Below are 12,644 nucleotides of genomic sequence, written 5' to 3' on the forward strand. Positions count from 1 at the left end.
AGTAACATGTCTCTGATTCAGGAGTGAAGCAAGGATCTTAAACTATCAAATGTGAAGTCTTTAGACTTACAACTTTATTAGATAAAAACATCCTGCTATATATTCTACCTTTTGAAGGAATCGGTAAATATTTGCATCATCTTTCATGAGTTTAGATGAATGGAAACCTGCAGCTATGAAGATAAACTTGTCTAAAAAAGTTTTTCTGAGATGATCAACCTTAGCATTCTCACACACCCAAACCCCTGAAGCCCTCCCCTATCCCCACATACACAAAAACACACATACAGGTAGCGTCAGCTGGTTCGGGTGCAAAGAGGTTAAAATACCTGTCCCAGTGTGCACGGAGGATGAAGGGAAGGGTCACGACACTGCTCTTCCATCAGATCAGCCTTACTGGGTCTATTAACCCGCTGCATGTACTGTCTCATCTCATCTGGGGACCGGCTGTATTGACAATATCAAAAACAGCAAGAATGGCAACAAAAATAGTGCAAGGAAGCAAATTGCAAATCGACATTCATAGTAAGAAGGATTGCCAGCAACAATGAATGAAGCACAAATGAAAAATTGATGATATCTAATTGGTAGATTATCATTCTTATGATTATTTTTTTTTCCTTTCATAGGGAGGAGACGATGAGTGGTCAAGTATCAGCCACACTGGAGCCACAACAATAAGCACTCATCCCAGCTCTATCCCTTCCCCCTGCTGTCATATCAACCTTGACTGTCAAAACTATGCCTGAAATTGCACTACCTATTATTCAACTTCAAAATCTCAGATTACACAAAACACAGGAGGATGTCATTCCATGCCACATGTGTTGCTGAATTGACATTTTCTTGTGTGTGTGTGTGTGTGTGTGTGTGTGTGTAATTCCATGCTCTCAGTTATTCAGTCTCTCGCTCTCTCTCTCTCTCTCTCTCTTGATCTATCTCCCTTGATCTATCTCCCTGAAACACACACATCATATGAAATCCGGAGTATCAAAGCTAGTAAAATTTATGGGAGAAAAATAAAAACCCAGCATATTTCTTCCCTTTCTCCTCCTTGTGTAAAGTAGTAAGCAATCATTTCATATCTTCCTCTGATAACACAAATTAAAGGGGCATTCCGGACGATTTTCATAATTCAACATCATGTAGTACATAAATCAACAGCTCCATATATAGATTCATGTAATTTATTGTTGCCCTTGAGCAGAGAAACCAATAAAATGAAAATCTTAAACAAATTACACTGAACAGTGTTGATGACATTAGAGCCTCACATACTTCAGAAATGTAGCAGTGTAATTCCATTACAATACCTCCTGCTTAACAAGTACACCTGTGAAGAATCTATGCATGCTTTCTTCTTTTGTTCTGCTTCCTTGCGCCCCAACTCATGCATTCTTATGGTGAGGCTGCCATATCATCATCCTTGTTCACTGCAATTTGTTATAAATTTTGGAAACATTCTCATTTCTCATCCCAATCACTATGAATTCAGAAACTCTGTACTCGGTTTCACTAATTTATAGTTGTTCAGGTGTAAAAGTATGAAAATCATCCGGAGGTCCCCCTTAATATATCAATGTCCAAGACCTCACAGCTTATTTCAGCATCAGTCATTAATTTCACTCAATAAATATGAGGGATCCTCATCTACTAAATTCAAATGTCCAAATATTGCTGATCCAAGACTCACAGTGAAGATCAACCCTAATTACTGTCTGCATTTCATCATTAAAAAAACAAACAAAAAACAAACAAACCTGTAACAAAAAAAGTTTAACTGTTAGAAGAATACAGTGGACTCTAGTTATAACAAAGTCCTCGGGACTGGCAGAACTTGCATCAGATCTTTGTTATAACTGAACAAATACACAATAAAAAACATAGAGCGGATAATGATGTCGCATGAATTATCATTTCGTAGTAACCAGGGCCCCATTTCATAAAAAGTTGATATGACAGCAACTCTTGCTGCAATGACAATTGTCATGGTAACGACAAGAATTCAGCTTCCTGATTGGCTGTTGCTGTGGGAAGTTGCCATTCTAGCAATAGTTGCTGTCATATCAACTTTTATGAAACGGGGCCCAGAATTTCGTTATAATAGTGTTCATTATAACAGGAGTCCATTGTATTGCATTGCATTCATGGCTGTTCAAAATCACCATGAAGTATTATTTGACTACATGTATTGGTGGATAATGCTATTTTCTTTCAGTTTAGAAACTTAATTCCTATATTCAAGGTATACTAGAACACAAAATAAAACAGCAGAATCCACCTTGATTTATCTGAGTCTCTGCATTTAAAAAGTTTGAACTTTTGTCATATAGTGTGATATTCATGTATACTATTTACAGAACTATAAGGATACCTCACTATTCTCACAACAGAAATGTTTCATTTCTTGTTTGTTCTTTTTTTATTCACCTTTTTAAACTCTGCATGGTATCATGAATATAGAGCTGTTTTTAAGTCTGTATGAATGTGCAAAGCACGCTTTCATATCACCGTGAAGCTGCTTACTCTTATGCTTTTCTCATTTTTGACAGAAGTAGTAACATGTAATCATACACATCTATGATTATTTGAGACTAGATAGCACTTCAATCAATAGAAGGTATTGCCATTGTTATAACACCTAGGGTAATTAGTACTCTGACTGTAAAACATTGTTTTATTGAGAAACAATCAACTGATTTCCACAATTAATATTACCTAAAACTAATCTAAGTGAATATGAAGGGCAGTTTCATCTAACCAATATAATCAGGTAAAGCTATCTATCACTGTGACTTGTGCAATATACCTGTTTGCCCTTGCAAATAATCAAATACAGAGGCCTGCAGTATTAAATCTCCAATCCCTTGCAGTTCTAATAAAAGAGATGCCTTTTATGCCACACAAGATCAACTCACGTTTTTTCCACCAGGAATGATTCCCTCCATGGCTCTTTGCCAACATATTTCCACTTTTTGCTCTTTCTTGCAACCTTGTAGCTTTTCAGAGAGAAAAAACAAGGACATGTAGTATCAGTGACACAGTTGTAGTAATTCAGGGTAATTTGACAGGAACAAACAAAGAAACATTTTTCACATTCCAGTGTGATGTTTGCCCTTGACTGTGGTATGTAATAAGGCTGTCATTTCAGGTGTGTTTCAGTCACTGACAGGTCAAACATATTCCAGTGCACGTAAGCTGTGAGAAAATTCATCAGTTACATTATTCCACCCACAGATATGTACAGTTGAAGTAATGCCTTGAACATTATTGAAACACGAGTGTTTCTGGCTTTATAGTCTAATTTTAAAATGCTGCTCTGAGAATATTTCTAAGTAATACCTCTGGCACCTACAGCAGTGAGTTGCACAGCCATATCATAAGAACTGTGACAGAATTGCAACTGATTGACAAATTGCCCTACATCGACGTAAATAAGCACTGAATTGATCAGTGTTTTTTAATAGTAGCCATGATAAAAAAATCATGGGCGTACATACTCGAGCAGGATTCGAACCTACGACCTCCTGATCACCGGACAGGCGTCATCTCCACTAGACCACCGAGCTTTCGCCCGACAGCAAGTGTTGGTTCTAATCTTTATAGCATGCAGCGGGTACTGCTTTGTTATTCAAATTCATGAATTTCTTCCGTCGAGATGTTTTCATTGCAACTGATTGACAAATTGCCCTACATCGACGTAAATAAGCACTGAATTGATCAGTGTTTTTTAGTAGTAGCCATGATAAAAAAAATCATTTACGTCGATGTAGGGCAATTTGTCAATCAGTTGCAATGAAAACATTTCGACGGAAGAAATTCATGAATGTGACAGAATTGTTTTATATTTACACCTTGACTTGACTTAAATATCTTCAGGACACAACCCCAAAATTATGATCAATTTCTATGGCACCAGTCCTTTTCTGTCTCAATTTCCAATGTGGACTCTGTGCAGAATGACAATATCCTCCATTGAAAGGGTAATGTAATGACATTGTTACTCTTCTAAACACTGTGACTTTCCAATCTAACAACACTGCCAAAACTTTCATATATGTATGAATTATTCCAATTCAATGATTCTTTTGATATTTCTCAATGCCAATATGCATGAAATATAATGAAATAGAGAGATATATGACATCCAACCTGGATGTAGAATGAAATATTACTGACATAGAATATGATGGTCAATATCTAAAAATTGAATCTAAGTGAAAATGCCACAGAAATTATGAAAAGATATCTTAATGAAATTACTGACTTCTTAAAAGATTTTTGAATACTCTGCCATCATTTTTTTTTTTCAGTCTTGTGATACAACAAAATCAGATCAAGACTACGTCTAATAAAAAGTGTGTACCTCTGACATTACAGGCCCATTTCATAAAGAATATAATGTGCATTAATTATTGTTACTGTATCAGCAGCTAAAATGCTAACGACTGATTTGTTGGTATTGTCATTGCTTGAATACAGACATTTTAGCTTACAATGATTGCAGACATCTTGAAATAGGGCCTTATTTATAACTTACTTTGAAGCAGGCTTGAATAATTTCATGATTGACATTCCATCCATGTGAGGCGGGATGCTGACCCCTGCCATGTGCAGAATGGTAGGAGCCAGGTCTATATTTAGCACAATGTTTGGGACCCTGGAATAAGTAAAAGAAATGTTAGGAGCAACTTCAGTATATGTCAACATAAGATTGGTCAAAAATGAAATTAAAGACAAATCATTAGTACTGATAATTACAAAACAGAGTTTTAATACCAGTAATAGTAAAAAACACAGTTATCAAACATGAATCTGCACTTTCATACTTGTTTGAAGCTCAGTTTTAGTTTATTCTATATGAGCACTGTACTCAGTAATTGAGAAGTACCTTCATCCCAAGACATTAAGTCTTCACTGTGCGGTATGTCAATATATGAAAATTGTCAGTCAAGTTGTGACATCACTCTATGAACTGATTGACCGTCAATTGGTAAGCTCTGATTTGATGCATTATTGCTGAAGAAAACATCATTTGTGACTGTGCATCACAAAACGAACAAAAAGTCGCACACATTGATTTTGTGTGAGGACTGAAAATAAGTGAAGTGGGTCAACCTAGCCGATCTTGACTTTTTCATATTTTCTGAAAGAGCAAGTCTTCTCCTACATTATGCTAAAATTTGGGATCATAAAACGGGCAGGAAAGTGTGTTTTTTTAGCAGTTTATTTCAAACATTTTTTGGTAGAATAGTGTAATTAGGTGTGTCTTTAGAGTCTCCTTTTCATTTCTTAAAAACCTTGTACACACTCTTCACTTTCAACTCTAATAAATTTTGAAAGGATGATGCTACTGCTTTGAAATTTGGCATTAATTATGAAAAGAATGTGTTAATAAGGCATGCTCAATTTCAGTTTAATGCAACAATCCCTTCATTGCTGTTACTCCAGTGGTTTACATCCTGTTTTTTGTCCCATTCATCGCACAGCCAGCACGGCTTGGTAAAGATTTAGCGCTTGAATAAGACACTGTACTTCAGAGCCTCTTTTCTCAGTTCACACTTTTCCTGAGTGTGTGCTTTCTTTCCAATATCTATATGTAGATAGGTTAGGAGAGTCCATCTGATTTGAGTTATACATCATTTTAAAGCTTAGAGTCTGCTCTTTCAGAATATGATCGTAACTAAAATTTCATGTCTGGCGACTTTCTGTTTGTTTTGTGATGCAGGGTCACATTTAAAGCATTTGTACTGCTTATGAATGAATATCAACTCATATGTCTGAAAGAGTTGTTGCCTGTCTTCATGTGAAATCAATTTAGAGAAACTCAGAGAAAACACTAAGATCATTGTGCTCTAAAGGTTTGCATAGGATGCAAAATTCATTCAAAAGGCACACAAAGTGACATAATGAAATTCACCTCATTTTAGAATAATATCAAAGAGTAGAAAATCTCCTTTATCTTACTGGATTCCTTCTGGTATTTCTGGTCCCCTGATGTAGAAAGGAACTCTGATGTCTGTGTCATATGCATTGGACTTTCCCTTGACCATGTTGAGCTGTCCAAGGTGGTAGCCATGGTCAGATGTCATCAGAATGTATGTGTTGTCCAGCTCTCCAAGTAAATCAAGTTCTCTGCAAAGCTATAAGATGAGAATAAATCACTTCAAACACATTTCCTTTCACCACTATTTGATGTAGTTCAAGTAAACTCATTCATTCTCTCCTCCAAAAATACTGAGTTGTTGTTGTTGATGAAATACAAACCACTTTAAATGCTTAATATGAACTGAGCTGTCAAATGTTATCAAAGTGGAAATTGAACACACTTATAGTACTATTTTGTTATATTGCAGGCAGTTTTCCTTTTTCTTTTTTAGAAGATGAAAAAAGATAGGACCTTTCTGACACAAAAATATGCTACAAATTGCATTGTGTTGGAATCAGCACTGGACCTTGAAGAAATACCTCAATGGAAAAAAAAATGCATACTTACATGTAGTCTTCTGCTTTACTGTTAGAACAACTTTTAAAATACATCTCAGAAAAAAATTACAAATGTGACTACCACACATCATTTCAAAATCTTCAAGATGAAGTGATATTAGAAATGATAATCTAGCATACCATTCTGGCTGATATCTTGCTTGTGTTCCATGGTTCACTATGAAATGTCTTAAGATTTTAATAAGAGGCAACAAATTTTACGCCCAAAGGTGGTTCATATTCTCATGTGGAAAAAAAAAAAATCTCTTACTACAAAATTCCTTTGAGAGCACAGCTGTTTGCTGGTATAACACTGCAATTAGCTGTAGAGTGTTGTCAGGAGAAATCCATCCTTCATATACAATTTAGGAATTCAGAGAGAAAAAAGGTCTTCTATTCAGAATGCATTTTCAGTGTATTCATTTATAGAAGAAAAAATATGAAATTGTATCTCATAATGTGCTTACGCCCAGTCCCTCGTTGGCAACTTTAGTCTGTAACAAGACCTTCACACAGGCATGCCTGTAGTATGCTTGCTTTTATGCCATCTTTTTTCATAATTGTAAAACTCTTGTTTACAATGCTAAGCAGTCTTGTTAGCATGTAATTCAAACCCCCTCTGCTAACATTTGGCCTTTGTGTTGATAGCCACCTGTTTTGTAAGCACATTTAGCCTACAATAGCATTTCTGCAGGTGTACCCAGGTGAAGCAAGCAAAACTTGTTACTTCAACAGAGCAGCTTATCATCCTGAAATTTTATTCCTTAACCCATTCCCTCCATTTTCTATAGAACTAATACAGTCTTGACATGGGTAGTATGATACTCCAGCAATACCCCAATGAATACTTCCCTCCCACCACACATCGGCTTGTGAAACTTGCAAAGGTGCCAATCACTTAGTATCTGAGACTCAACACACATGAAATAACAAATTTACCACGTACAAACTCACCCGTAAATACTAGCCCTGGCTTAGTTTCAAGTTTCAAGAATCTAAAATCTATTCAGTGGATTTCCTGTATTTGCAAAGAACAAACTTGCTTTCCAGACACCAGCCAAATCCATTGTCATACAAAGTGCTCCTTTCTCCTAAATCCTTTCTGTAATACAAAATTACAAGTTAACTGAATTCCTCTAAAAAGCCACAAAGGAAAAAAAAAAAACAACTAAGGCCTTTTCCTTTGTGCACACAGGTTGCATTCATTCTTGCTCCTGTATACCACAAAATTTATAATAGTACAGAGAAGTGGAAATCATTAAAAACAGTGACAAATGAGAAATGGTGAGTTGAATAATAGAATCTTGTTAGATATAATTGCTGCAACCAAAAAAAAAAAAAAATCTACATTTCAAGCAATCAAAAAATGTAATTTACTCATCATCTATAACATGTTTTCTGACTCTCTCCCATTATACTACTTTCTGGAAGAACATGCCTTTTGAAACCTTTTAGATCCATGCTTCTCAAACTTTTTAAACCTGAGGCCCATTTTGGATCCTATGATTTATTTTCGAGGCACAGTTACATTGAATATGAATCTTTTTATTAAATTTTTGGCTGACATCACAGCCCACTGGTTGAGAAGTGCAGTTGTAGATCTAGGGTATACTTAACAATGAAAGTGTACTTGGTGCACTCTTACAAACAAACTCAATGATACTACTGATGATAACAAACATAATGATAACAATCATCAAATATCTAAGACTCGGGTAGTTAATTCCAAATTACAATGATTTGAAACACTTTTTTTTTTCTGTGAATGACTACAGTGACAAAGCAAGGTAGTATTTCTCCACAAACAATATTCAGTTTCCTGCTCTGCAGAAATGCTTTAGAATGATCCTTAATTTGCATTCACAATGTAATGACAATTGTCTCAAACCTGTCTGTTGTCTATTGAATCACTTCATATTCTACAGTCCTGCAGTGCCTTGAAAGAGGTTTGAGATACTGGCACCAGTTTGTGCTGTTGTAGCTTTCATACCACAGAAAGTAGACTGCCCTTTGTATGACAGGATGGCTTGATTTCTATTCTCTTTTATGTTGCCAATGTCAGACTCCACTTGTGCATTTTGTCTTATTCTTATGTTTCAAATTTTTCAGAATCACTGATATATATTTCACAGATTATTGAAGAATGCATTGAATACTGGTAATTCATTTTCATATGCAATGAGGCTCCTCAGTCATCACAATTACATAAAACCCTACATGGAAAAAAAAATTGTCAAATTCCTTTACTAGGCAGTTGACAGGGAATGAACCTCTGGAAGGGTTGTGGTAGTGAAAAGTTAGGAAGAAATCAACTGCCACCATTGATCACTTCCACACTTTCATTACAGAGAGTCCTTCACTGATACTGTACCACTTGTCAATTCACAACAATTTGCTGATGAATGCGGGAGGGAGGGAGATGGCTGATCATTCTGGACACTCTCTTAATTGCTGGAATCCTGTGTGAGAGATTCAGGCATATTTTCCCATCAAGTTAATATATACCTTCAATCACAGAATCTCATCATCCTTCAACAATGCATTTCCTGATCCAATCATGGTCAGATTGATTGAACTGATTTTTAATATCAAACTGCAATCTAGTCAAACACTGTTATTTGTATGAGAGTGACTGGTCTATATGAGGAGAAAGGTGTGTACATTCACCATGTGTTGTAATTAGCTGTTTAACAGAGATAACACATTGATAGCCAGTTATTGCATATTACACATGGATGTATGAAGTGAAGTATATTTTGATGAGATCCATTTTCATGAAAAGCAGTGTTTCATTTTGAGGTTGTATACTACAGAAAACAACAAATAAATGCTTCAGTGTATTCCAGTGTACTAGGCATGACCCTGTGTGAAGGTAACAAATCAACAAATTTGTGTGATTTCCTCTCCAATATGTTCAATTTAACTGTGCTGAAGGCCCCAGATTATTCCTTCTCTGAGTTTATTCAACCACTTTGTACTCTGTGTCCACACGCATATTTTGTTCGGTCGTTAGGGAGTATTTTTTTCTCTTTCCTAAGATTACAGCAGCTGCTACTGGTGAACTTTGATAAATGTTCAGTAACATGTTAGCTACAGATCAAGAGTAACATAATTATTTTCTCTCACCAAATGGTCTTAGTGGATGAATTGTTTTCATTTGTTGATACCCAACCTCTGTTGCAAGTTATTGATATATATGTGTAAGCCTACTCCCATATACATTATGTTTTGCTTACATCACAGCATGTTTATACATCTAACACATTTTATGTGAAGTTTAGATTTTTCATATGCTCCAAATTTCAACAAGCAAAAAATAAAAAATAAAAAAGGAAAAAGATGAATAACTATCAGTGAGTTACTACTCATATACTTTGTTCCTCTACTTTGATAGTATGCCCCTGAGATGTGGGCCTATTGAATTTGATTAAACTTGATTCATACTTTGGCCATGAGAAAATACACAATGTTATACTATCCTTGCAGCAATGAATTTCCTTCTTTGTAGTTACAGCAAAATTTAACATGATGCATTCTTGTATCTGATGTCATTTTTTTTTTAACCAATGCACAGTGCATGATGTTGAAGCAAACAAGTGATATTTAATGACTTAACTCAAGAGAGATTAGTGGTTTCTGTATACATCAATATTTCATCATAACAAGGAGCAACTTACAAGTACAAATATAGATAACTTTTTTACCACTTAAACGATTTATGCTACAATCACACTTTTCATCCTTTCTCACAACATACATGTTATGAAATCATGTTCTCCGTTCCCTTCTAACTCAGTATGATTTTTTGATATGCCCTTTGCTTCTGTAAGCCAGAGACAGCAGCAGACACCGTGGGGTCAAAGCCCCCTGATGTTACAGGTCAAATCTCTGGCGAGTCCTTGTCATTTAGGTCAGTTGTGAGGTCATTGAGTCTGGCTCACTACTAGTATCAAGGTAGAGTGCTGTCCATGTCCATCACTGTCACTGACAGAAATATGATCTCAGAATTGGGACAACACACCACACCATCCAGATACTGAAGTTTTTAGTACATTATAGCTTGTTTTTAAGAGTTTTCTTATTAAATGTTGTCACTCTGTCTTGAGATAATAACAAAAATTCAGAGAAGTATGCCTGCCTCCTTTGCACATTTTCTCATTTGTAGGGAAAGAAAACCTTTCAGGGCTGTTTAGTAGTCCCTGTCCAGATATTCATGCAAACTGCTAATGTAACAAATTAGAAAAACTGACCTAAAGCCTTGAATGTAGGTTATTGAACCAGAGGGAAAAAAAGAAAAGAAGTGCACCTGCTCCAAATTATACTGAGATGCCGATTTCAAAAGGGATTTGTAACTAGCCAGAGTAGCAAATATCTTACTGCTTCTTGTATGTAAATTTATAGTCCAAACTTTAACCCTTTTCCCTCACACATGATAAAAAAAACTTTTTATGAGCTACTTTCCTCGCTGAAAGGCTATCTGCAGGAATTCCACAAGCTCAAGTTTCGTCAATAATGCCATTGACAGCATATCATTCAGGTCATAATGAGTGAATAGTGACTAAGATTCAAAGCAAAAATCTCTTTTGTTTTGCCGCCAAGGTCACTTAGTCTTCACACACAGGTAAATACAGCTAGATGGTCCCAATCCCATTCCCTTCTCCAACCACCTCCTCCCCCCCCCCCAAAAAAAAAAAAAAAATGAAATCTACAATTACTGGAAACGAGCTGGTTGTCACACATTTATATTTGGCACATTCTTCGCTGTGCACAATCACAGAAGACAATCCATCCCTTGGGAGAAAATGAAAATGTGCACTTTTCAATTTCCACTCTGAATTTCCCAGTGGTACAGGTCATTTGCCATGTGAGGACAACAATAGCCCTTGCTATTATCATCTCCTTGGTAGAAATGACTGTCTTGACGATTGGGAAGATCTCTAGTTTGGGCTGCCTTAGCAAATAAAGGCTGGCCTCTTAAAGCTGAAGTGGATAGGAATCAAAGTACTAACTAGATTAAAGCAACTGTTATTCACAACTAGAAGAGAAAAGAATTTTTTTTTTCTACTTGACAACTCTCAAAAATAATTTTCAGTCCATATACTACCAAATGGAGACTAAAAATGGTCTTCACAAAGAAGTTGCAGTCTTTATAGACATAGGTTTATTTGTGTGAAAATCCTCAATCCTCTACTGGACAAGACGTGGAGTGGTCTATATAGACAGGCCATATGTAACAATTTTGACAGCACTAGAACTACTTCTACTATTTCTACCACTACACTACTTCCACTACTGCATATCTTCTACTTCTATTTTTTCTATTACTTTTGTTGCTACTATTCAAACTTCAATCAACTTTTTCTATTTTCTTACTACTACTAGCAACTACCACTACATTGACTTGCATCCATTTGTACCACAGTAACACAAGCATCAGTTCATAATGGGATGTGTACAGTTTATGAACACTACAGCCATTTTAAAAAGACTGATATTAATATCATAATTATTATCATCATCATCATCATCATCACATCTTTCACTTCTACTATACTACAACTACTGTTGTTGCTGCTGCTGCTGCTTCTACTACTACTACTACTGCTCCTACTCCTACTCCTACTATCCTACTTCTATTTACTTTATCTATTGGAAAGCCACCACTTCCAAACTGCTATGGTTATGGATGCAAATGCAAATCATGTGAATAACCCTTACTGTCCTTCTTTTGCCAATTGACACAGATATCTACAAACTAATTGTCAATGAATAGAGATCACATAATCTAATCTAATCTCTGCTGTGTCACCATGGCCTTTCTGCTGGGCTGAGGCACATAGCTTCATCCAAGTGGGTTAGTTTGCTGATCTACCACTAGGTCAAATTTAGATGGATTAATGAATGCTTATGAAAAAGCTTGGCAAGATAAGCTAACTGGCTGGATGCATAAAGGGTTAAGGAAAATGAGAAGCCCACCTTCTCAATGGCATCATCTACAGACAAGAGTGTGATGAGCCTTTTCCTCTGTAAGGCATCTGTGAAATCTTTCTCAACGTCAGTCAGCTGCTCAGCACGTCGGATGATCCAGTGCTTATCATCATTTGGTCCATAGTTCCAGGCTGGGGTTCTGTGGGGCAGAAAGGAAATTAAAGAATAAA

At 36.1% G+C, this 12,644-nt stretch overlaps 1 protein-coding gene across 3 annotated transcripts in view; it reads right to left on the reverse strand.

Moving 5' to 3' along the window:
- Positions 1 to 12,644, reverse strand: part of LOC140239904 (extracellular sulfatase Sulf-1-like) — a 75,911-nt gene that overhangs the window by 9,589 nt on the left and 53,678 nt on the right. For all 3 annotated transcript variants that reach the window (XR_011901999.1, XR_011901998.1, XM_072319719.1), the window contains exons 5-9: positions 12,463 to 12,613; positions 5,968 to 6,143; positions 4,541 to 4,660; positions 2,919 to 2,999; positions 330 to 447 (exon numbers count right to left, since the gene is read on the reverse strand). Coding sequence is in view for 1 of the 3 variants with exons in the window: in XM_072319719.1 (XP_072175820.1) it covers positions 330 to 447; positions 2,919 to 2,999; positions 4,541 to 4,660; positions 5,968 to 6,143; positions 12,463 to 12,613 (646 nt within the window). In the remaining 2 variants the exon portion in view is untranslated. The remainder of the gene's footprint in view (positions 1 to 329; positions 448 to 2,918; positions 3,000 to 4,540; positions 4,661 to 5,967; positions 6,144 to 12,462; positions 12,614 to 12,644) is intronic.

Source organism: Diadema setosum, chromosome 16 (genome assembly GCF_964275005.1).
Source record: "Diadema setosum chromosome 16, eeDiaSeto1, whole genome shotgun sequence".
In the NCBI taxonomy this organism is placed as follows: Eukaryota; Metazoa; Echinodermata; class Echinoidea; order Diadematoida; family Diadematidae; genus Diadema; species Diadema setosum.